Source organism: Salmo trutta, chromosome 23, assembly GCF_901001165.1.
Source record: "Salmo trutta chromosome 23, fSalTru1.1, whole genome shotgun sequence".
In the NCBI taxonomy this organism is placed as follows: domain Eukaryota; kingdom Metazoa; phylum Chordata; class Actinopteri; order Salmoniformes; family Salmonidae; genus Salmo; species Salmo trutta.
This window is the reverse complement of record NC_042979.1, coordinates 18,054,520-18,079,597: the sequence shown is the minus strand read 5'-3', so window position 1 is coordinate 18,079,597 and position 25,078 is coordinate 18,054,520. Positions and strand designations below refer to the sequence as shown.

The 25,078-nt window shown below is 40.9% G+C and overlaps 2 protein-coding genes across 2 annotated transcripts; both read left to right on the top strand.

The window, feature by feature from the left end:
• The first annotated feature begins 959 nt into the window (after positions 1-959).
• Positions 960-14,927, top strand: LOC115160220 (protein FAM221B-like). The gene is made up of 5 exons (XM_029710610.1): positions 960-1,041; positions 1,139-1,249; positions 1,371-1,574; positions 13,057-13,176; positions 14,613-14,927. The coding sequence occupies exons 2-5, from the start codon at positions 1,204-1,206 to the stop codon at positions 14,783-14,785; spliced, it is 543 nt and encodes a 180-aa protein (XP_029566470.1). The 5' UTR covers positions 960-1,041; positions 1,139-1,203; the 3' UTR covers positions 14,786-14,927.
• A 3,916-nt stretch (positions 14,928-18,843) lies between these two features.
• Positions 18,844-21,797, top strand: LOC115159518 (kunitz-type U19-barytoxin-Tl1a). Its single transcript, XM_029709313.1, has 6 exons — positions 18,844-19,019; positions 20,067-20,276; positions 20,629-20,793; positions 21,169-21,237; positions 21,408-21,486; positions 21,622-21,797. Exons 1-6 carry the CDS (start codon positions 18,956-18,958, stop codon positions 21,677-21,679), a joined length of 645 nt encoding a protein of 214 aa, XP_029565173.1. The 5' UTR covers positions 18,844-18,955; the 3' UTR covers positions 21,680-21,797.
• The last annotated feature ends 3,281 nt before the right edge of the window (positions 21,798-25,078 follow it).

Below are 25,078 nucleotides of genomic sequence, written 5' to 3'. Positions count from 1 at the left end.
CTCAGCACAATGTTATTCTGTGGGAATTTTAGTAGTCAGCGTAACGTTTCCTCATGGTTCTATTTAAAGTCATGTTCTCATTGTTCAGAAAACGTTACAAAACCTTGCAGTAAAAACCACAAGAATACTTTAGTAACGTTCAGAGAACGTTCTAAGAATGTTATTTAAAAACATATACATTCCGTTCTCAGCATCAACAAAACGCTCTATTCTCTATCTTGTTAAGTGTGTTCAGGTGTGTTGGCCACACCTGATCTTAATGAGTGCTTGTTTCCTTTGAAATGGGGTCTGTTGGAATAGACTAAAATGAACAGCTTTGTATGACTTAAAAAACATGTCATGCTAACGCCATTTTGGTTCTAAATCCATGGATAGAGAACAGAAGATCATAGGTTCGAATCTCTCTGATGCCGTGCCACAATAGAAAATAAATATGTTTGCATGATTAATGCCTAAGCAAATTAAATGTATTGTGTCCTATCTGTGCTTGGAGTTCAAAACAGTAAACCCAGTGTTATTAAGTCTTATTGTGACATTACCTTAAAATAACCTATAATTTCCGTTCTCAGAACGTTAATAAAGCCTCCCAGGAAAAGTTTCAGGGAACCATAGTAAAACATTCTCAGAACCTCCCTGCAACCTAAAAATTAAGGTTCCAAGAAAGGCAACATTTTCACTTCCGTTCTCAGAATGTTTAAAAAGCTTTCAATTTTACCGGTCAGGAAACGTATGGCTTCGTTCCCAGAACCAATGGGAAACCAAAAACATACATTCCCACAACTTCCAAGGAACCAAATGTGCTAGCTGGGACACACACACATTGACGCACACAGAGAGAAACTTGATACAACCAAACTTTCTTGTGGTGTCTTTGCCTTGTTTACCTTTACTCCCTTTCCGACTGTACCTCAGTATCTACAGATACCAATGGAACAGTGGCAGTTCCCAAGTGGATACACAGTCACACACAGCGGCCTGGACAAAAGGTCAAGGACCTCATTGGCCCTGAGAGAGAGGCAGCACTGAAAGCTATACAGACAGGTACCACCATCCTCTGCTCACATTCCCTATTTACAACTAACAGAAAGACTCCTACAGTATGTGTGATGTCTCTGCTCTGTGGTGGTGTTGTATTCAGGTGTGTATGTGGGCTGGAGATGTCCAGACTTGACCTGGGATTGTTTTAGAGTGGGTGACTCCTCCATGTGCTTCTGTGGACATCACCTGTATGAGCATGGGAAATACACAGGTACAGACCATCTGTCTAAAAATGTATTTTAAAAAATTGTATGGTGTATGTGCCTGGTCTACACGAGTGTACTTAAACTAGTTTGTGATTACATAATGGTGTGTCTGTGTGTGTGCGTCAGGCTCCAGTGTGCGTGTGCCCTGCTTGGTCACGTCCTGTAGCTGCGGGGCCTTTGCCTTCATGCCGTCCCGTCCTGAAGAGGTGGGGGAGCCATGGGTTAGAGGGAGACCTGGGTTTGACTCCCAGGTCTGGAGGGCCCTCTGTCGCTGCAAACACCCCCACCAGCAACACTCTCCCAGGGCAGGACACTCCTGCAGGGTGGGAGGTACGGTAGTGAACAATAAATGGACATGTCAGCCGCTTAATGATGTAATAATTGCAAACATAAATGACAGGACTGTATGTGTTCATACATTTCCCAAATGGTGGGCCAGGACCCAGTAGTACAGTTTGATAGGGTTTCACTTTGTTTCATGGCACCCTCACATGGGATAAATCAAATCACATTTTATTAGTCACATCGCCGAATACAACAGTGAAATGCTTATTTGCGAGCCCCTAACCAACAATACAGTTTAAAAAAAATACGGATAAGAATAAGAGATAAAAGTAACAAGTAATTAAAGAGCAGCAATAAATTAACAATAGCGAGACTATGTACAGGGGGGAACAGATACAGAGTCAATGTGCGGGGGCACCTGTACATGTAGGTAGAGTTATTAAAGCGACTATGCATAGATGACAACAGAGAGTAGCAGTGGTGTAAAGAGGGGGGGGTGGGGGGACAATGCAAATAGTCTGGGTAGCCATCTGACTAGATGTTCAGGAGTCTTATGGCTTGGGAGTAGCAGCTGTTTAGAAGCCTCTTGGACCCAGACTTGGCGCTCCGGTACCACATGCCGTGTGGGAGCAGAGAGAAGAGTCTATGACTAGGGTGGTTGGAGTCTTTGACAATTTTTAGAGCTTTCCTCTGACACTGCTTGGTATAGAGGTCATGGATGGCTGGGAGCTTGGCCCCAGTGATGTACTGGGCCATAGGCACTATCGTCTGTAGTTGCGATCAGAGGCCGAGCAGTTGCCATACCAAGGCAGTGATGCAACCAGTCAGGATGCTCTCGATGGTGCAGCTGTTGAACATTTTGAGGATCTGAGGACCCATGCCAAATCTTTTCAGTCTCCAGAGGAGGAATAGGTTTTGTCGTGCCCTCTTCATGACTGTCTTGGTGTGCTTGGACCATGTTAGTTTGTTGGCGATGTGGACACCAAGGAACTTGAAGTTCTCAACCTGCTCCACTGCAGCCCCGTCGATGAGAATGGGGGCGTGCTCGGTCCTCTTTTTCCTGTAGTCCACAATAATCTCCTTAGTCTTGATCACGTTGAGGGAGAGGTTGTTGTCCTGGCACCACACGGCCAGGTCTCTGACCTCCTCCCTATAGGCGGTCTCATCGTTGTCAGTGATCAGGCCTACCAATGTTGTGTCATCAGCAAATGTTATGATGGAGTCGTGCCTGGCCGTGCAGTCATGATTGAACAGGGAGTACAGGAGGGGACTGAGCACGCACCCCTGAGGGGCCCCTGTGTTGAGGATCAGTGTGGCGGATGTGTTGCTACCTACCATTACCACCTGGGGGCAGCCCGTCAGGAAGTCCAGGATCCAGTTGCAGAGGGAGGTGTTTACTCCCAGGGTCCTTAGCTTATTGATGAGCTTTGAGGGCACTATGGTGTTGAACGCTGACCTGTAGTCAATGAATAGCATTCTCACATACAGTTAAAGTCAGAAGATTACATACACTTAGGTTGGAGTCATTAAAACTTGTTTTTCACCCACTCCAAAAATTTCTTGTTAACAAACTATAGTTTTGGTAAGTCGGTTAGGACATCTACTTTCTGCATGACACAAGTAATTTTTCCAACAATTGTCCACAGTAAAACGAGTCCTATATCGACATACCCTGAAAGGCCGCTCAGCAAGTCAGAAGCCACTGCTCCAAAACCGCCATAAAAAAGCCAAACTACGGTTTGCAACTGCACATGGGGACAAAGATCGTACTTTTTGGAGAAATGTCCTCTGGTCTGATGAAACAAATATAGAATTGTTTGGCCATAATGACCATCATTATGTTTGGAGGAAAATGGGGGACGCTTGCAAGCTGAAGAACACCATCCCAACCGTGAAGCATGGGGGTGGCAGCATCATGTTGTGGGGGTGCTTTGCTGCAGGAGGGACTGGTGCACTTCACAAAATAGATGGCATCATCAGGAAGGAAAATTATGTGGATACATTGAAGCAACATCTCAAGACATCAGTCAGGAAGTTAAAGCTTGGTCGCAAATGGGTCTTCCAAATGGACAATGACCCCAAGCATACTTCCAAAGTTTTGGCAAAATGGCTTAAGGACAACAAAGTCAAGGTATTGGAGTGGCTATCACAAAGCCCTGACCTCAATCCTATAGAAAACGTGTGGGCAGAACTGAAAAAGTGTGTGCGAGCAAGGAGGCCTTCAAACCTGACTCAATTACACCAGTTCTGTCAGGAGTAATGGGCCAAAATTCACCCAACTTATTATGGAAAGCTTGTGGAAGGGTACCCGAAACCTTTGACCCAAGTTAAACAATTTAAAGGCAATGTTACCAAATACTAATTGAGTGTATGTAAACTTCTGACCCACTGGGAATGTGATGATAGAAATTAAAGCTGAAATAAATCATTCTCTGTACTATTATTCTGACATTTCACATTCTTAAAATAAAGTGGTGATCCTAACTCCCGTAAGACAGGGAATCTTTACTGGGACTAAATGTCAGGAATTGTGAAAAACTGTGTTTAATTGTATTTGGCTAAGGTGTGTGTAAACTTCCGACTTCAACTGTAGGTGTTCCTTTTGTCCAGGTGGGAAAGGGCGGTGTGGCGTGCAATAGAGATTGCATCATCTGTGGATCTGTTGGGGCGGTATGCAAATTGGAGTGGGTCTAGGGTTTCTGGGATGATGGTATTGATGTGAGCCATGACCGGCCTTTCAAAGCACTTCATGGCTACAGATGGGAGTGCTACGGGTCGATAGTCATTTAGGCAGGTTACCTTTGTGTTCTTGGGCACAGGCACTATGGTGGTCTGCTTGAAACATGTTGGTTTTACAGACTGGGTCAGAGAGATGTTGAAAATGTCAGAGAAGACATTTGTCAGTTGGTCAGCGCATGCTCGCAGTACACGTCCTGGTAATCCGTCTGGCTCTGCAGCCTTGTGAATGTTGACCTGTTTGGAGCGTGGAGTGTGGAGAGCGTGATCACACAGTCTTCCGGGAACAGCTGGTGCTCTCATGTATGTTTCAGTGTTATTTGTCTCGAAGCAAGCATAGAAGTAGTTTAGCTCATCTGGTAGGCTCGTGTCACTGGGCAGCTCTCAGCTGTGCTTCCCTTTGTAGTCTGTAATAGTTTGCAAGCCCTGCCACATCCCACGAGCATCAGAGCCGGTGTAGTATGATTTGATCTTAGTCCTGTATTGATGCTTTGCCTGTTTGATGGTTCATCAGAGGGCATAGCGGGATTTCTTATAAGCTTCCGGGTTAGAGTCCCGCTCCTTGAAAGCGGCAGCTCTAGCCTTTAGCTCAGTCTGGATGCTGCCTGTAATCCATGGCTTCTGGTTGGGGTATGTACATACGGTCACTGTGGGGACGACGTCATCGATGGACTTATTGATGAAGCCAGTGACTGATGTAATGCCATCGGAGGAATCTCTGAACATATTCCAGTCTGTGCTATCAAAACAGTGCTGTAGCTTAGTATCTGCTTCATCTGAACACTTTTTTATTGATCTAGTCTCTGGTGCTTCCTGCTTTAATTTTTACTTGTAAGCAGGAATCAGGAGGATAGAATTATGGTCAGATTTGCCAAATGGAAGGCGAGGGAAAGATTTGTATGCGTCTCTGTGTGTGGAGTAAAGGTGGTCCAGAGTTCTTTTTCCTATGGTTGCACATTTAACATGCTTATAGAAATGTGATTAAACGGATTTAAGTGTCCCTGCATTAAAGTCCCCGGCCACTAGGAGCGCCGCCTCTGGTGGAGCATTTTCTTGTTTGCTTATGATGGAATACAGCTCATTCATAGCTGTCTTAGTGCCAGCCTCTGACTGTGGTGGTAGGTAAAACAGCTGCAAAGAATACAGATGAAAACTCTCTCGGTAGGTAGTGTGGTCTACAGCTTATCATGAGATACTTTACCTCAGGCGAGCAATAGCTTGAGACTTCCTTTGATATCGTGCACTAGCTGTTGTTTTCGAAAATACATAGTCTGCCGCCCTTTGTTTTACAGACCCCAGCTATTCTATCCTGCCGGTACATTGTATAACCAGCCAGCTGTATGTTGATATTGTCGTCGTTCAGCCACGACTCCATGAAGCACTTGATGTTATAGTTTTTAATGTCCCGTTGGTAGTTTAACCTCTCTAGGGTAGGGGGCAGTATTTGCACGGCCGGATAAAAAACGTACCCGATTTAATCGGGTTATTACTACTGCACAGAAACTAGAATATGCATATAATATAATAAACACCCTAAAGTTTCTAAAACTGTTTGAATGGTGTCTGTGAGTATAACAGAACTCATATGGCAGGCAAAAACCTGAGAAGATTCCAAACAGGAAGTGCCCTCTCTGACCATTTCTTGGCCTTCTACACTCTCTTTATTGAAAACTGAGGATCTCTGCTGTGACGTGACACTTCCTACGGCTCCCATAGGCTCTCAGAAGGCGGCAGAACATTGAATGATGACTTTGCAGCCCATTGCTGAAAAACAGTAGCGCATTTGGTAAGTAGTCGATCTGAGAACAATGAGACGGGGGCGCGCGTGGACGTGAAGAGTCCATTTTAGATTTTTAGTCTTTGAACGAAGACAGGGTTTCCCGGTCGGAATATTATCACTTTTTTACGAGAAAAATCGCATAAAAATTGATTTTAAACAGCGTTTGACATGCTTCGAAGTACGGTAATGGAATATTTAGACATTTGTCACGATACGCGTCGGCGCGTCACCCTTCGTATAGTGTCTTGAACGCACGAACAAAACAGAGGATATTTGAACATAACTATGGATTATTTTGAACCAAACCAACATTTGTTATTGAAGTAGAAGTCCTGGGAGTGTATTCTGACGAAGAACAGCAAAGGTAATCCAATTTTTCTTATAGTAAATCTGAGTTTGGTGAGGGCCAAACTTGGTGGGTGTCAAAATAGCTAGCCCGTGATGGCGAGCTATCTACTCAGAATATTGCAAAATGTGCTTTTGCCAAAAAGCTATTTTAAAATCGGACATAGCGATTCCATAAAGGAGTTCTGTATCTATAATTCTTAAAATAATTGTTATGTTTTCTGTGAACGTTTATCGTGAGTAATTTAGTAAATTCACCGGAAGTTTGCGGTGGGTATGCTAGTTCTGAACGTCACATGCTAATGTAAAAAGCTGGTTTTTGATATAAATATGAACTTGATTGAACAAAACATGCATGTATTGTATAACATAATGTCCTAGGAGTGTCATCTGATGAAGATCATCAAAGGTTAGTGCTGCATTTAGCTGTGGTTTGGGTTTATGTGACATTATATGCTAGCTTGAAAAATGGGTGTCTGATTATTTCTGGCTGGGTACTCTGCTGACATAATCTAATGTTTTGCTTTCGTTGTAAAGCCTTTTTGAAATCGGACAGTGTGGTTAGATTAACCTCTCTGGGCTAGGTGGGACGCTTGCGTCCCACCTACTCAACAGCCAGTTGAATCCCGTGGCGCGTTATTCAAATACCTTAGAAATGCTATTACTTCAATTTCTCAACCATATGACTATTTTACACCATTTTTTTTTGTAACAGTATTTTTATTTGAGTTTCACAATTTTCACCCATATTAAGAGATACAAAGACAAGGCAAAAAAAAACAGCACTCGCTTACACATATCCGTATGTATGCACGCACGTACACACACACCCACCGTTTCCCTCTCCCCGCTTCTCTCACCCCATCCCCCTCATTGCATCCCTCAATACATACATTTTAAACAAACATAAACAGAAAAAAATAACAAAGACATAATAAATAAATAAAATAAAATGCTCAGTTTAAACCAAGAAGTTGAGTTCCCCACACGGACCGTACAGTGTAATTCTGGAATACATAGATCACCATTCTAAGAGAATCCTTGCAGCATAATAGCTGATACTTCAGGTTCTAGGTAATTTAGGTAAGGTTCCCATACTTTGTAGAACTGATCTGTCTTAGAGTGCAATGTACATGTCAGATATTCCAGCGGCACCCATTCAAATAGTATCTTATGCCAATCTTTAATAGAGGGAACCTTATCACTAATCGACTGTAAAAGTATGTTTTTCCTCGCTGCGAAGGTGAGGATGTTGTAAAGCCTCCTCTTACCCACCGAAGTTACATGCCTACTAGGGAGACCTAACAGTAGAGAAACTGGGTCCAATTCTAGATCGACCCCTAGGATCTTTTCAATCTCTTGCAGAACACCAGACCAATATCTTTGTATTTTGGGACATGACCATAAACAATGTGTTAGGGTGCCTGTATCAGTTTTACATTTGAGACACTGAGGAGAGGAGGAAGCGGGGCTAAATGCATGTCTGCGATTTGGGGATATATGCAATCTGTGTATTATTCTTAATTGAATTGCTCTAGTACGATTACATATAGATATTGTTTTTGCATATTTCCAAATGTCCTCCCACATCTCTTCGTCAATGGTAACAGACAGTTCTTTCTCCCACACTTGTTTCACCCTCTGTGTGTCGACAGCAGAAAAGGACCTTAAAGCATCATAAAACAGACTTACAGACATTTTCCTTTGTGGGGAAAAAAGCATTCTTTCAATGACGGACATATCAGGGTTACCAATTAAGGTGGTGCTCTTCAGAATATAGTGTCTTACTTGTAGGAAACGGAAAAAGTCCTGCTTTGGGAGTTGATATTTCTCGACCATCTGCTCAAATGACAATAAAATCTTATCCGCAAATAAGTCATTTAGTCTGCGTATGCCCTTATTAAGCCAAACGTTAAAGCCAGCATCCAGCAATCCTGGGACAAAATCTGGGTTGTTAAGAATTGGGGTAAGAGCAGAGGTTAGTTTGGACATTCCCAGGAAACGTTGAACTGACCTCCATACTTTGAGTGTGTTAAGTGTAATGGGGTTGTTACAGCGATCTTTTACAGACTTGAAACTTGAGAAAAACAAAAGGTCCTGTAAAGGGTATTTTGAAAGAGAAGTCTCAATGTCTAACCAAATAGAGGAGTCATCGTTTGTGATCCAGTCTGAGATATAACATAGGTGGGCACACCACTGATAGAGCCTGATATTGGGTAGATCCAAGCCACCCATAGAATTTGGCAGCTGTAATATTGCCATCTTAAGTCTTGGCTTGCGTTTACTCCATATAAAGGAACTTAGCCATCCATTTACATCCTTTATTACCTTATTGGAGAGTAATACTGGGATCATTTGGATTGGGTAAAGTAGCCTAGGTAAAATGTTCATTTTCAAGAGGGATATTCTACCCAACCATGAAATCGGAAGAGAGTTCCAGCGCTCCAGATCCTGTCTTATTGTGTCAAACAAGGGAACAAAATTGGCTTTGTACATTTGTTGGAATTTAGGAGTTACAAATATACCCAGATACGTAAAACCTGAGGGAGACCATTTAAAAGGGAAGGGGGGAGAAGTGTTAGGTACAGAGTGAAGGTTACCAAGTGGCATAGCCTCTGATTTAGTTAGGTTAATATTGTAGCCTGAGAATTCGCTGAATAACTCAATAGTGTTAATCAGAGATGTGATTGAAGTCTCGGGATTAGAAATAAATATCAGGACATCATCAGCATACAAGCTTATTTTATGGTGAACATCACCAATGAGCAGCCCCTGTATAGCAGGCGTTACCCTGATGGCCTCGGCCAGTGGTTCCATAACAAGTGCAAATAGGAGGGGGGACAGAGGACAGCCCTGTCTGGTACCTCTGTGTATAGAGAAGCTATTTGACCGTAGTCCATTAGTAAGGACAGCAGCCTGAGGATCATCATATAAAACTTTCACCCATTTTATAAAGTTGTCCCCCAGACCGAATTTATTTAGAGCAAAGAATAGGTAAGACCACTCCACACGATTAAATGCTTTCTCAGCATCTAGGGAGAGCACAAGACCATCCATAGCACTTTGTTGGTAGACTTCAATTACATTAAGGAGCCGTCTGACATTGTTACATGACCTACGTCCCTTAATGAAGCCAGTTTGGTCTCCTTTCACAATTAGTGGCAGTGAGTCCTCTAATCTTGTGGCTAGAATTTTAGAAAGCAATTTTCTATCCACATTCAGAAGGGAAATTGGTCTGTACGAGGAACAAGACTCCGGACATTTTCCCTTTTTGAGAATAAGTGATATGTTGGCTTCTCGCAGCGTTTGGGGGAGCTGGTCATTTGAAAATGAGTGGTTAAACATATCACGCAATGGCTCAAGGATCAGGCCATGGAACTCTTTATAGAACTCACTACAAAACCCGTCCGGTCCTGGGGCCTTACCATTTTGCAGATTCTTAATTGCGGACATTATCTCTTCCTCAGTAATAGGGGCATTAAGGAGAGACTTCTGTTCTTCGGAGATAGTAGGGAGCTCAATCTTAGAAAAGAAGTTCTCCATTAACTTGGGTGCGTCATTTGGCAGTTCTGAGGCGTAAAGATTTGCATAAAATGTCTTAAATTAGTCATTTATCAATTTATTTTCATATAAATGATTGCCATCAGAATCAGTAATAGCCGCAATTGACTGTGAGTCAGCTCTCTTTTTAGCTAGGTACGCCAAGTACTTTCCTGGCTTATCGCCATGTTCATATAGCTTTTGCTTGACAAATCTCATTTTCTTTTCAGCGTCCTGTGTTAGGAGGGAGTCCAGCGTTGATCTAATGACTGCTATTTCCTTTAATAGGGCAGGAGTGGGAGTTTTAATGTAGTCCTTCTCTTTAGTTCCCAATTCACCCTCTAGTGTTTTTTGCTTTTCACGCTTTTTCCGCCTCTTAGTGGCTGCGTATGACATAATCAGACCCCTGGCGTACGCCTTACAGGTTTCCCAAAGGAGTGAGGGGTTATCTGTTGATTGAGAGTTAATAGAGAAAAATGCTTTAAACTCTGTAATAAAATATGATGTGAATGTATGGTCTTTAAAAATGGTTGTATTCAACCTCCAATGTCTTGACTGATTGAATGCCCCGTTGAGTTTTATGTCCAGGATCACCTCCGCATGATCAGATGTGACTATGCTTCCTATCCTAGCGGATAAAACAGACTGCAGCGACGTCCTGGGCATAAAAAAGTAATCTATTCTAGTCTGACATCCATGAGGTGCAGAGAAAAAAGTGAACTCTCTGTTGGAGGGATGAAAAGCTCTCCAAACATCAGCATACCCCAGATCATCACAAATGGCTGTAAGTGACTTAGCTTGAGGAGAGAGTGAGGCTATACCACTGGGAAGCTTATCAATAAGGGGGTTCAACAAACAATTAAAATCCCCTCCGACCACTGCAGTGTCTGAGTTTAATTCTGAAAAGTCTAGAAATACCTTAGTGAGGAAGTCAGGGGGGTGGGCAGGGGGGAAGTAAATATTCATTATGGAAATGCTCTGCCCTTGTAAAGTACCATTAATTATAACAAAGCGACCCAATTTATCTTTCACACACTTCAAGACCTTAAGTGGTAGGTTCTTTTTCACAAGAATTGCTACACCTCTACTTCTGGATGTAAATGATGAAAAAAACACTTGACCAAACCCCCCTTGTTGTAATTTCAGATGCTCCTTATCATTCAAATGGGTTTCTTGTAACAGGGCAATATCAATATTTTCTTTTTTCGAAAAGGATAGTATCTTCTTCCTTTTAATGGGGTTATGGCTCCCTCTAATGTTCCATGTACATACACGTAGTCTGTTACCTGCCATTGCGCTTTGACCATTCAATATCCAGACTGAATCCTACTGTAAAAATGGGGTGGTACCTTTTTCCATGTGTTGAACTCTCCTCTATCTCACTGAGCGTAAACAAACGATATGAACCCTGAACTTGAACTATACAAAACCCAAAAAATAAACATGTAAAAATCCAAAAGGAGGTTTTCCCACTAGCTAACATGCAGGGGATTTCAACTTTCCAATGTAGACTCTTAAGTCCGCATTGCCACTCAATAGCCTCATCCTTTATATATGTGGAAATTAAAATCAATAGAAGAAGATTGAGGCTCTTCCACCTAAAACCAAGCCTGGGCACCAATATAGGTTCACACATATCTCAGTCTGAGCTACGGCGGCAGTTACTTTAGCAAGAAAAATAATACCGATACGAATATTACTGAACAGGAGCACATGAGAACTTACATCACTGTTTCATGATCAGATTCAAAATGAAATAAGACGTTATCCTATGCTGCGGAGGTGCAGCTTAAGGTTATTTACCCGAGAGAGTCAACAAACGCAGCAGCCTCTTCAGATGTGTAGAGTTTTTTAGGCGATCCGTTGACCATAATCTTCAATGTGGCCGGGTACAGCAGTGCGTAGTCGATCTTCATTCTCTTGAGTCGAGCCTTCACCTCATCAAACGCTTTGCGCCTTCGTACAACCGCTGTGGAATAATCATTGAAGAATGAGACCTTTGGACCTTTACGTTGACTACCGTCAGAACCGATGTTTCTAGCCGCATCCATGACGCGCTGCTTGTCGGTAAAGTTGTGGAACTTTATAACCACTGGTCGTGGGCGCTGATTGGGACCGGGTATCGGTGCTTGAGAGCGATGTGCTCTGTCTAGCTTCACACGACCAGCCTTAGTGTCCATTTGTAGGTAGCCAGGGATCCATTCCTCAAAAATTTTTACTGAACGTGTCCCTTCAGAATTTTCCGGGAGTCCCACAACACGGATATTGCATCTGCGTCCTCGATTATCCAAGTCGTCAATGTGCTCCGCCATTTCGCGCACCTGCTTCTCAAGTGCTTTTATCTTAGTGTCCATGGATGTAGTTGAAGTTTCCACAGTAGCAATTCTTCCTTCCGCCTCATCAACACGTTTGACAACCCTCTGTAGTTCAGCTGAATGGCCTGCTATTGCGTCCAGGACCGTTCTTATCTTAACATCGATCACTTTAGTAATGTTATCTGTCATCCTTTGAATCACCAGGTCCATTGTGCCTGGATCCGCAATGTTGTTAGATTTGCTAACGTTAGCTAGCTCCTCCTGCACCTCTACAGGGATGGCGGTTTTGGTCGACTTCTTAGTAGCTCTGTTGGGCATGTTGTCGGAGATTTTTGAGAAATAGTCGCCAAGACTCATTGTAGGGTAACTTATTTAGCCAATTCTACCACTTTTTCAAGCTAGGAGATTAATGTAAGAATATACATTTACGAATACCGCGTGAGCTCGCTGAAACACCGTGTTCTCTCTACGGCGCCATTTTGTTCCCCATTTTACACCATTTTAAAGACAAGACTCTCGTTAATCTAACCACACTGTCCGATTTCAAAAAGGCTTTACAACGGGCTCGTCAGAGTCATGAAATGAAAAAATTGATTCTGTTAGTCTGTGGTGAGTAATTGCAGTCCTGACTTCAATAAGTTATTTTCGGTCATAAGAGACGGTAGCGGCAACATTATGTACAAAATAAGTAAAAAAATAACTTGCAAATAAACAAACCAAAAAACACAATCGGCTGGGGGCATGTAAAGGTCTGCCTTCTTCTCCAGCGCCATGTTTACTCCAGTGTGCAATGGTGTCTTATGGCCCCCAGGATGTTGCTGTGTTATCTTCCAGTCCAGTTTCCTGTGTGCTTCATGTGACAAACACTGGGAGAAGCATGAGACGTTCTTCGACACTGAGCAGTCCAGGAGAAAGCAGGGCCTGCCATACGGTGAGCTAGGAGAAGTCCTGGAACATTATACCAAATGGTCCACCCAGCCACGACAAAACGTTGCTTGAATAGGAATATCTGTAGGGGAGAGTGGGGTAAGTGGAGCCATTTATTACATTCAGCATCCCTCCGTCAAGGGAAATATATTATTCTTTCTAACAAAGAGTTTGATGGGGTTAAGGTCAGGGCTCTGTGCAGGCCAGTCAAGTTCTTCCACACCGATCTCGACAAACCATTTCTGTATGGACCTCGCTTTGTGCACAGGGGGCATTGTCATGCTGAAACAGGAAAGGGCCTTCCCCGACTTGTTGCCACAAATTTGGAAGCACAGAATCGTCTAGAATGTCATTGTATGCTGTAGCCTGAACCATAAAAATAAACAGCTCCTCCACCAAACTTTACAGTTGGCACTATGCATTCGGGTAGGTAGCGTTCTCCTGGCATTCGCCAAACCCTGATTGACGGCTGCTCGACCAAGGAAACCCATTTCATGAAGCTCCCAACGAACGGTTTTTGTGCTGACGTTGCTTCCAGAGGCAGTTTGGAACTCCGTAGTGAGTGTTGCAACTGAGGACAGACTATCTTTACACGCTTCAGCACTCGGCAGTCCCGTTCTGTGAGCTTGTGTGGTCTACCACTTCGCGGCTGAGCCATTGTTGCACATAGACATTTCCACTTCACAATAACAGCACTTACAGACCGGGGCAGCTCTGGCAGGGCAGAAATTTGATGAACTGACTTGTTGGAAAGGTGGCATCCTATGACGGTGCCACGTTGAAAGTCACTGAGGTCTTCAGTAAGGCCATTCTACAGCCAATTTTTGTCTATGGAGATTGCATGGCTGTGTGCTCGATTTTATACACTTTTCAGCAACGGGTGTGGCTGAAATAGCCGAATCCACTAATTGTATATATAGTGTATATTTCAGGATGTTGTCTATCCCTGGAAATAATCAGAATTCATGTAAACAGTTTTGAAAACATAGCTTGTCCAAAGAAAAGTGGTCTCTTTACTCTAAGTTGAGCCATGGGACAGGGTAAGTTAAGCCACCTACATATGTCTGTACTGAATTAAATATTACCACTACCTTTTTTAAAGGTTTTATTTCCCAAATACAATTCAACACAATCACAATAGCTTTTTTTGTCTTTTAGTAATATTTTAACATAGGCCAGCCCCTGTTACCTCGTATCCTAGTGATAATGCCTTGCATTACGCTAGGGAAGAAAACACTTACATTTGCTCAACTTGACATTGGCTCAACTTACCTCACTCTCCCCTGCAGGAATTCTAATGGTTGTGGCCCACTGGTGGGTTGCAACTGATTCCTCTTGGTCCTATAGAATTAGATATTGGTGATCTTCCAAGTTGTCTTTTTTTTCAGTCAAAATGTTTAAAGCAACAAACTGACATTTCCCTCTGCTTGGTTTCAACAGGAGACGCATACATGCCTTTTGCAGAGGTCCCCACCCTGAGAAATGCTGTTTTAACAGGCAGATTGAAGGACACCTATGCCTTGTCAGACAGCACAAAAAAGGTGTTTAATCATCATCATTCAAGGGGGGGGGGGTCATTATCTTTGAATTATCTTGACTCGAATCAACTTTAAACTGATCCACATTACTGCTTATTATTCATTTTGTTATTTATTTACAAATAATTACACAAGCCAGATACAAACGAACAACAACTTACAGACACACACAAACAATGACTACATCTCATCTGCCCAGACCCGCATACTCACACCTCCATCCCTAGTGCCTCCATTATTGTTTGCCAGTTGGCCTTAAATTGTGCCAATTCGTTTTTCTCGGTCGCCCATGCTATTTCAATATTTCAATAATAAATCATTAAAACAGACAGATTAAAAGTATGTTTACATTGTAATTCTTCTGACAGCCACCTTTCTAGCTCCACCCATAACTTCCGGACTTTATAGTATTCCCAGAAAGCATGGATTATTGAGTCATTATTAGTTGACCCATTGTTAATTTTCAGAATTTTGTCTCTTGTATAATAAATTCTATACTTTAGTTTATACTGGATTAAGCATCAATTTTCATTAACTTGAATTTTGTTAGTTATGTTCCAACTTTCCCTCCATCTTGTACCAATAGCAGTTCTTTTTAAGTACCAATAGTTTCTATTTTTTTCTAAGAGATTGTCTGTTGGATAGGCTCTCTGCAAGGTTTTGTATATCTTACCTATTATATGAACATCCTTTTCTGACTCAAATATGGTTCCCTCAAGGTTGCTCTGATGTCTAAAAGATGTCAAATAAAGATTTTGTGACATGTAACTTTTGGTCAGTCCAAAATTACTTTTTAATTTGGTCATGGAAATAAACGTATTTACTGTTACCAAGTCATTTACAGTTTCTATACCTTTAGTTTTCCATCTGGACCAATTTATTGGTGAATTCTGAAAAACTATTCAAGGATTGTTCCATAAAGTTGTTTTTAGGGAGTGATATTGGTTCTTGTAGAATACATTTAATTTTCTTCCATATTGTTATAGTGTTCTCAACTATGAAGTTGTTAATGTCCTTAGCTTTATCCTTTTAAAATAGACACGTACAAAGATTCTGGGGATGATGTGCATCTTCAAAATGTACCCATTGCTCCTCCATAGTATCACGACACAGGATGAGACCCAAATGCAGACACAGGAGGCAGATGGTTAGAGTCTCTGATATTTAATAATAGACAAGGGGCAGGCAAGAGGCAGGTCGAGGACAGGCAGAAGTTCGTAAACCAAACCAGTCAGATGGGAACAGGACGGCAGACAGGCTCGAGGTCAGGGCAGGCAGAACGGTATGGCAGGCGGGCTCAGGGTCAGGGCAGGTAGAAAAGGCCGGAACCGGGAGGACTATAAATACACAGGGGATAATGGGAATATGGGCGACACCTGGAGGGGGGTGGAGACAAGCAAAGACAGGTGAAACAGATCAGGGTGTAACTATGTTTTTTTTTCTAAAAGACACACTTGTATTGTATACTTAATGTCCATTCCAATTTACCATACAATATTGAATACATACAGTATGTTTAAGAGGAAATGAAATGCATGTAATATCCCAGTACCGTCATTCTCATTGCTGGTCAACGAAACGGCTCTGTTGACTCTGTCATAATAACTAGGCCAGCCTCTCTGATGTAGCTCTCAGGCATGTTATATTACCTGCCCTGACTGTAAACTGATACCTGTCATGTTTTATAGGTGAGAGTGAGACTCAAAACTCAATACTTTATTACTCCTAGTGGACTTCAACCAAAATAATTTAGTCCAATAGGCTTAAGGCTTATTACTACCTGCAAACCTGGGTTCAAATAAAATTGTAAATATTTCAATTACTTTCACATACATGAAGTACGTATTCAGATAACCTTATTTGAAAAAAACAAGTAGTTGGATATTGGAATGTATGTGGAAATACACTTGAAAAGTATTTGAAAATACTCAAATGCACTAACTCAAATACACTCCCATACATTTAACCTAGGTGTTTGAAAATATTATTTCAAATAGGTATTTGAAAATACTTTCAATTACAATTTAGAAGACTATTTGTTTTTTTTTACAAATAACCTTTTGCTTAAATAAAAGTCCTTGTTTTGGGCTGTGTTATTTGAAACTCAAATACTCAAATACACAGGAAAAAAAACAACTAAAAAACACATGTATTTGAACTCAGCTTTGACTACCTGTATGGAGGCTTAATCACAATAGTCTAGTGGCTTCCTTTCCTAGTATTCTGTGCTTCATCTGCAGTAATCTGAAAACAAAGGGTTAGAGATAGCAGTATGGGGGGTTTCAGAAATGTAACATTTATTACCTTTCAGGATCTTTCATATCAGTGCAGACGAGGGGAAGCAGACAAACAGAGGAATCTCCTTTAGACTATTGAGACTAAGTATAGCATTGTTCAGAAATCTTATGCACTTCCTAAAATTATACAATAAGTAAACATAATAGCCTATTTATAGGCCCAATAAACCATTTGGATGGAGGAAACAAGGTTTAGCTTTCTGATTGGTGTGTCTGTGCAATTTCCTCTTTGCTTCTGCATATCAGACTTGGCTGTTCATATGATGCTGATGTAACATAGGAGGAAATTAATTTTGGAAGACCCTATGAAATACGAAGTAGATATGTCAGATATTATGTCATATATTATGTTTTTGTATCGAGAGAATGAAAAATAGAAAAGTATATTGTTTACTCACAGATGGGTTTTTGTTGAGTTGGTGCCACATCCCAAATGTATGATTAATAATATTAATTTGGCCGTGGCTATAAATAAATCTACTTCAAATCCATTCTTATGTAATAGCAAAAGGTATTCTTATCCAATGAGTCAGGACCATGGGTTAAATTGAGAATCTGGAGGAGCCTGATATAGGGGAGTTAAGGTAAGGGTTGATCCAAGGTTGAACAAAAGGCTAGGGTTATGCCAATATTAGGGTTAGGGTTGTGGATGAGGCTAGAATAAGGTTTGTACCGGGATGTGGATATGAAGCTAGGTTTAGGGTTGAGGGTTAGGGTTGAATCAGGATTTGGACATGAAGGTAGGGTTAGGGTTATGGTTGAGGCCAGGGGCTGTCCTGGACATAAGCGACATAGACGGTCGCCTAGGGCCCCCGGCCGCCAGGGGGCCCCAACCACCCAAAAATAAATAATAATGTAAGAACTCAGTCAGGATCTCAACTTACTGTTGAGTGTTAGAATAGAATGCACAAGGTGCTATTTCAAAATTAGGTTGTATATTAGTAGTTTTCCTCTTGTTATGTTTTTAGATTGGTAAAGTGGTCTACCCAGCTATCTAAACTTATAGAAATCATGGTCAAATTACTGCCCGGGCCCTGACCTCGAAGGGGCCCCCATTGATTTTGTTAGTCACTCAGATATCATATTAACATGGCATAGGTCATGGCAAAATGTGTAGAATTTCAGGAAATTAGCTTTAAAACTGCAAAAATGTCTCTCCATCTCATGTCAAAATGTGTCAAATTTCAAGAAATAATCTGTAAAACTGCATGGCAAAACGTCATGAAATTAGAACAAAAATGTAGAAATGTTCTCTCCGCCCCATGGCAAAATGTGTAGAATTACAGGAAATTATTATTTATTTATTTATTTTTGCCGTCAAGAGGTGGGCCACTAAAATGTTTTGCCAAATCTCAACTAGGGCCCTCAAAAGGCTAGGGCCGGCCCTGGTTTAGGCTAGGGTTAGGGTTGTGGCTAAGGTTTAGGGTTGCACCACGATGTGGACATGAAGCTAGGTTTAGGGTTATGGCTAGGGTTACTGATGTAAGTAAAATGTATTCCATTCTAGGGTTAGGATTAGTACTTTTATACTTTTATCCTTCTTCTACTCCTCTTTGACCCAAGGTGCAGTAGCTCAGCTCTGGGTAGCTCCGCTCAATGTAACAAACGTTTCTTTGAAGATAAAAGAAAGGTTACCATAAGGTCTTGTAGTTGGGGATATGTTTGCATTATTTATTCATTTACGTGTGTGAAATGCTTGATTACTCAACTACAATAAATACATGAACACTGAAAAAGTTTGGCAAGATACTGCCAGTCATTTACCTATTTTATGACTGAAACCATGGGGTTTGTGACCGAATGAGAGAGAGAGACACTCCTAGGTCATAAAAACCTAAGGATTGATAAGGGGTACAAATAATGTTACATACCTGTGGACAGAAGCTTATAGAACAGGATTTGAAAAGAAATAAACATCTTTCTGTTGGGGGGAATCTATGACAAAATTATGACAAATCCACTGTTGAATGTTTTTTTACTAGGAGTTATGCTTCCTACAGCTTTGTCCATTGGTGAGTATATTCTATGTTTCTTTACATTTCTGCATTCTCTCAATGAACCCTTCTTTGCTTTATCACCTTGCTTTAACTACAGCATGTGTGCTATTGTAAGAAGTACCTGCACTCCTACTTTATCATAATTCCTTTATGCCAGTTATATCAAAGCAAAATCAAGTAAGGCCAACACGGTTACTAAATCTAGTAGTGGAAATAATGTCTTTTTTTTTCTTCTCGGAAATGAGTGACTGATGAGATCAAGTATCCCATCCCATCTTACATGTAAAGCTGAGTTTACAATGTGAATGGGGTCCTTTCTCAATATTATTGAAATGCATATTGACATTCTTTGAGGGGAACATTGAGTGTGAAGATTATGCTAAGATGCTAGGAATTAAAACCATTAACCTTTCAAGCATAGGTGTGTGTCGGAAATAAAGAAGAAATCACACAACAGAGACGGTTCAAACTAGATTGAGAATGCACTTGCAAATCATAAATTCACACAGTGTTTTTACTGTTAAAGAACTCAGTCAAAATTGTCAAGAGAACATGGGCTGTCACTAGTCAGTTACTTCTTCAGTGTTGGGGAATTTATTCTGAAAATATAGTTTATAATGTTAACAATTACTTCAAGCTATACTAAAGCTACCATTAAGAAAAACATAGCGTATTTAACTAAAGTGAGTTTAAAAAAAAAAGTAGTTCTACATCCAAACCACTTTGTGAAATATTATATCTAAATCTGAAATGTCATAGACTACAAATTGCAAGAACCGATCACTCTGAAGTCAGATGTTAACAGAATGTGTAATTTAGCCTATTAAAAACAAAAAGTGAGAATTAGGCATGGCATACTTCACCCATATTTTATTTTTGCTAAAAAAGTTGTGCAGTTCATGAAATTCGCTACACCACTACATTGCAAAAAAAGTAATTAACTACTGAAAATGGCAACTTGAATTTAGTTAAACTACCACCAAGCTACTGCAAAATGTAATTAAATTACTAGTTGAACTAAATGTAGTTCACTACTCCCCAACGCTGATCTTCTTCTCTCAGAACCGTTTTGCAGTAGGAAGATGGACGAGGGAAAGCCAGTGGAGGGAAAGGAAGACAACACTAAACTGCAGTATTACTACAATGAGGGGGCAGACATCTGCTTTCCTTTCTTCTACAAAGGACTGGAAGGGAATGGGAACCGCTTCAACACAGACAGGGAGTGCATGGAGGCCTGCTCTGCCAAGTTTGACGAGCTCTACCCAGCTGCAGGTAGGCTGCTACAGAGAGTGGCTGCTGTATGGCGGCCATTTTGTTAGGTGTAGATTCAAAGAGGACTAACAAACAGGAAGTCTATATGACAGATACAAACTGTACGGTGTTGCATTGGTGTATTGGATTTTATAATAATGGTTAGTGATTGATGCACTCATAATGGACAAGATATTGTCCAAACCATATAATAAGCAAATAGACATAGCATACACAGCAATTCTATAATCAGATTATTATGCTACACTACTCTCTCAAAATGATCCATCCATTTAAGGAAGAATTGTTGAGCTATTCATTGAAGTTCATCAAACCCATAATTATCCCTCATATTTTCTCTCTGCTCTCTCAGGTGCAGTGTGTGACCTTCGATTGGACCATGGCAGTTGCTTTGCCATGTTGTTGATGTACTACTACAACGCAAAAGAGGGAACCTGCCGTATCTTCCACTACGGGGGCTGTCAAGGCAATGGCAACCGTTTCGAGACCAGAGAGCACTGTCAACAGACATGCATGGGTCAGTTCACTATCTATTTTTGTGATACCACTATTTATTATCTCTCCCTCTACGTCTGAGGTAATGATAGTATGATAATAACACCTCATTTTCAATATAAAGAACCTACATATTTCTCTTTCTCTCTACTGTCATGTTTAAATGCATGTTTCTGTATGAAATGTGTATGAAAATAGTCTGTAGACACTGAAGGGCATTTTAGACATTGAGGTGCAATTCCTCCTAACACTGCAAAACAGGCACTCAGCTGACATAAGCTGTCTTGACAGTTTTTCTTTAGTCCACTAGAGGTCCTTCCTCCTTCACTTCATTACAACTACAGTATATTACTGATGCTTGTTCGTCCTGTTCATGTGAGATGTTCTTCTTCTGCAGCCAAAGGAGGCAGGCTTGGTGCTGCTGTAGAGACAGGAGCTAACCCAGATGAGAGTTCCGCTAATGCAGGTACATCGATACCTTTTGTGCCGTTTTTGTAGGGTTGATTATCTAGAGTTTGAGATCATGTTGAACCTAACAAATTAGGTAGTATCTTGATGATTATCTTGGTAATGGACCTATATTGTCATTATGAAAGACTTCATTTTAACTGTTTGTTGTGTTTTCCCTTGTCTCAGGACTGATCGTGGGTATTTTAGGAGGAATTGTGTTCACCGTGGCAGTGATCTCTGCTATTGTTCTCTTTGTTGTCCAAAGGTAGTGGGTACTCTTACAAAGTCAATACAGTAACCTTTTTTAAGGAAAGGGATGAGAACAATATTTAAATGTCATGGTAATATCAATAAGTGTGTTACATTCTGACATTTTTAACATTCTTTTTCAAATTCACAGGAAAGGGAAATCAAGCAAAGATGGGAGAGAGCAGGAACTACCTATTGAGATGTCCTAGAGATGTATTACCCTCGACACAATTTTCAAATTCCTTTTTTGTTTTGGATTTCATTTACATTTGTTAGGAAATACATTTTGTACTCTATTTAGGTTGAATAAAAAAGGAAAATGTATGCTATGCTTTATCTATATATATATATATATTTTTTTTTTTACTGTGGAATGTTTTTGACATTGGATAAATGTTAAACAATGGCTAGACATGATCCCCCTTGCTGTTGACATAGTTAGTACAGTAGGTAATGAGCATTAACCAACCTGTAAATAATACAAAACTGCAGGTTGAATGTTGTAACAGGACTCATCTGATCAACTCTGATCTGATCAAAAGCGTTGATCAACTCTCAAACTGGTCTCAGACTTATATACTGTATATGTATATACTATCGGTCAAAGGTTTCAGAACACCTACTTATTCAAGGGTTTTTCTTTATTTTCACTATTTTCTACATTGCAGAATAGTGAAGACATCAAAACTATGAAATAACATATGGATTCATGTAGTAACCAAAAAAGTGTTAAAGAAATCAAATTATATTTTACATTTGAGATTCTTCAAAGTAGCCACCCTTTGCCTTGATGACAGCTTTGCACACTCTTGGCATTCTCTCAACCAGCTTCACCTGGAATGCTTTTCCAACAGTCTGGAAGGAGTTCCCACATATGTTGAGCACTTGTTGGCTGCTTTTCCTTCGCTCTGTGGTCCAACTCATCCCAAACCATCTCAATTGGGTTGAGGTTGGGTGATTGTGGAGGCCAGGTCATCTGATGCAGCACTCCAACCACTCTCCTTCTTGGTCAAATAGCCCTTACACAGCCTGGAGGTGTGTTGGGTCATTGTCCTGTTGAAAAACAAATGACAGTCCCAGTAAGAGCAAACTAGATGGGATGGCGTATCGCTGCAGAATGCTGTGGTATCCATGCTGGTTAAGTGTCCCCTGAATTCTAAATAAATCACTGACAGTGTCACCAGCCAAGCACCCCCACACCATCACACCTCCTCCTCCATGCTTCACGGTGGGAACGTGCAGAGATCATCCGTTCACCTACTCTGCGTCTCACAAAGACATGGCGGTTGGAACCAAAAATCTAAAATTTGGACTCATCAGACCAAAGGACAGATTTCCACTGGTCTAATGTCCATTGCTCATGTTTCTTGGCCCAAGCAAGTCTCTTCTTCTTATTGGTGTCCTTTAGTAGTGGTTTCTTTGCAGCAATTTGACCATGAAGGCCTGATTCACACAGTCTCCTCTGAACAGTTGATGTTGAGATGTCTGTTACTTGAACTCTGTGAAGCATTTATTTGTGCTGCAATTTCTGAGGCTGGTAACTCTAATTAACTTAAACTCTGCAGCAAAGGTAGCTCTGGGTCTTCCTTGATGATTTTTGCGACTGCACTTGAAGAAACCTTCAAAGTTCTTGAAATGTTCCGGATTGACTGACCTTCATGTCTTAAAGTAATGATGGACTGTCGTTTCACTTTGCTTATTTGGTCTTAACTGACTTGCCTAGTTAAATAAAGGTTAAATAAAAAAAAACACTGATAACCCTTTCATACACAGACCAAAATCCCACTAATTTACCATGCCTGCTTTTTTATATCAGCTTTTGTGTATATCTAAAGCGGAAGGGGGTTAAAAACTATGGTCAATTAAAAGCCACCTCAAATCAAATCAAATTGTATTTGTCACATGCGTCAAATACAGCAAGTGTAGACCTTACAGTGAAACGCTTACTTACAAGCCCTCAACCAACAATGCAGTTTTAAGAAAAATAAGTGTTCAGAAAGTATTTACTAAAATAAACTGAAGTAAAAAAAGAAGAAAAAAAAAATAATAATAATTGAAGAAACCTTCAAAGTTCTTGAAATGTTCCGGATTGACTGACCTTCATGTCTTAAAGTAATGATGGACGGTCATTTCTCTTTGCTTATTTGAGCTATTCTTGCCATAATATGAACTTGGTCTTTTACCAAATAGATAGACTAAAATCCCACTAAATTACCATGCCTGTTTTTTTATATCAGCTTTTGTGTATATCTGAAGTGGAAGGGGGTTAAAAGCCATGGTAAATTAAAATCACATCAAATCAAATTGTATGTGTCACATGCATCAAATACAGCAGGTGGGGTTAACAGTGAAATGCTTACTTACAAGCCCTCAACCAACAATACAGTTAAGACATCATGGGAAAATCAAAAGAAATCAGCCAAGACCTCAGAAAAAAGTGTAGACCTCCACAAGTCTGGTTCATCCTTGGGAGCAATTTCCAAACACCTGAAGGTACCACGTTCATCTGTACAAACAATAGTACGCAAGTATAAACACCATGGGACCACCCAGCCGTCATTCCGCTCAGGAAGGAGACGCGTTCTGTCTCCTAGAGATGAAAGTACTTTGCTGCGAAAATGCAAATCAATCACAGAACAACCGCAAAGGACCTTATGAAGATGCTGGAGGAAACCGGTACAAAAGTATCTATATCCACAGTAAAACGAGTCCTATATCGACATAACCTGAAAGACTGCTCAGCAAGGAAGAAGCCACTGCTCCAAAACCGCCATAAAAAAGCCAGACTGCAGTTTGCAACTGCACATGGGGACAAAGATCGTACTTTTTGGAGAAATGTCCTCTGGTCGGATGAAACAAAAATAGAACTGTTTGGCTATAATGACTATCGTTATGTTAGGAGGAAAAAGGGGGATGCTTGCAAGCCAAAGAACACCATCCCAACCGTGAAGCACGGGGTGGCAGCATCATGTTGTGGGGGTGCTTTGCTGCAGGAGGGACTGGTGCACTTCACAAAATAGATGGCAACATCAGGAAGGAAAATTATGTGGATATATTGAAGCAACATCTCAAGACATCAGTCAGGAAGTTAAAGCTTGGTCGCAAATGTCACTTCCAAATGGACAATGACCCCAAGCATACTTCCAAAGTTGTGGCAAAACGGCTTAAGGACAACAAAGTTAAGGTATTGGAGTGGCCATCACAAAGCCCTGACCTTAATCCTATAGAACATTTGTGGGCAGACCTGAAAAAGTGTGTGTGAGCAAGGAGGCCTACAAACCTGACTCTGTTACAACAGCTCTGTCAGGAGGAATGGGCCAAAATTCACCCAATTTATTGTGGGAAGCTTGTGGAAGGGTACCCGAAATGTTTGACCCAAGTTAAAGAATTTAAAGGCAATGCTACCAAACACTTGAGTTTATGTAAATTTCTGACCCACTGGGAATGTGATGAAAGAAATAAAAGCTGAAATACATCGTTCTCTCTCCTATTATTCTGACATTTCTCATTCTTAAAAAAAGTGGTGATCCTAACTGACCTAAGACAGGGAATTTTTACTAGGATTAAATGTCAGGAATTGTGAAAAACTGAGTTTAAATGTATTTGGC

Coding starts and splice junctions, on each gene's coding strand:
- LOC115159518 (XM_029709313.1), top strand. CDS start 18,956: ATGACAAATCCACTGTTGAATGTTTTTTTACTAGGAGTTATGCTTCCT. Junction 19,020..20,066: donor TCCTACAGCTTTGTCCATTG/GTGAGTATATTC, acceptor TTCTTCTCTCAG/AACCGTTTTGCAGTAGGAAG. Junction 21,238..21,407: donor TGAGAGTTCCGCTAATGCAG/GTACATCGATAC, acceptor CCCTTGTCTCAG/GACTGATCGTGGGTATTTTA.
- LOC115160220 (XM_029710610.1), top strand. CDS start 1,204: ATGTGCTTCTGTGGACATCACCTGTATGAGCATGGGAAATACACAG. Junction 1,250..1,370: donor TGAGCATGGGAAATACACAG/GTACAGACCATC, acceptor TGTGTGCGTCAG/GCTCCAGTGTGCGTGTGCCC. Junction 1,575..13,056: donor ACACTCCTGCAGGGTGGGAG/GTACGGTAGTGA, acceptor TATGGCCCCCAG/GATGTTGCTGTGTTATCTTC.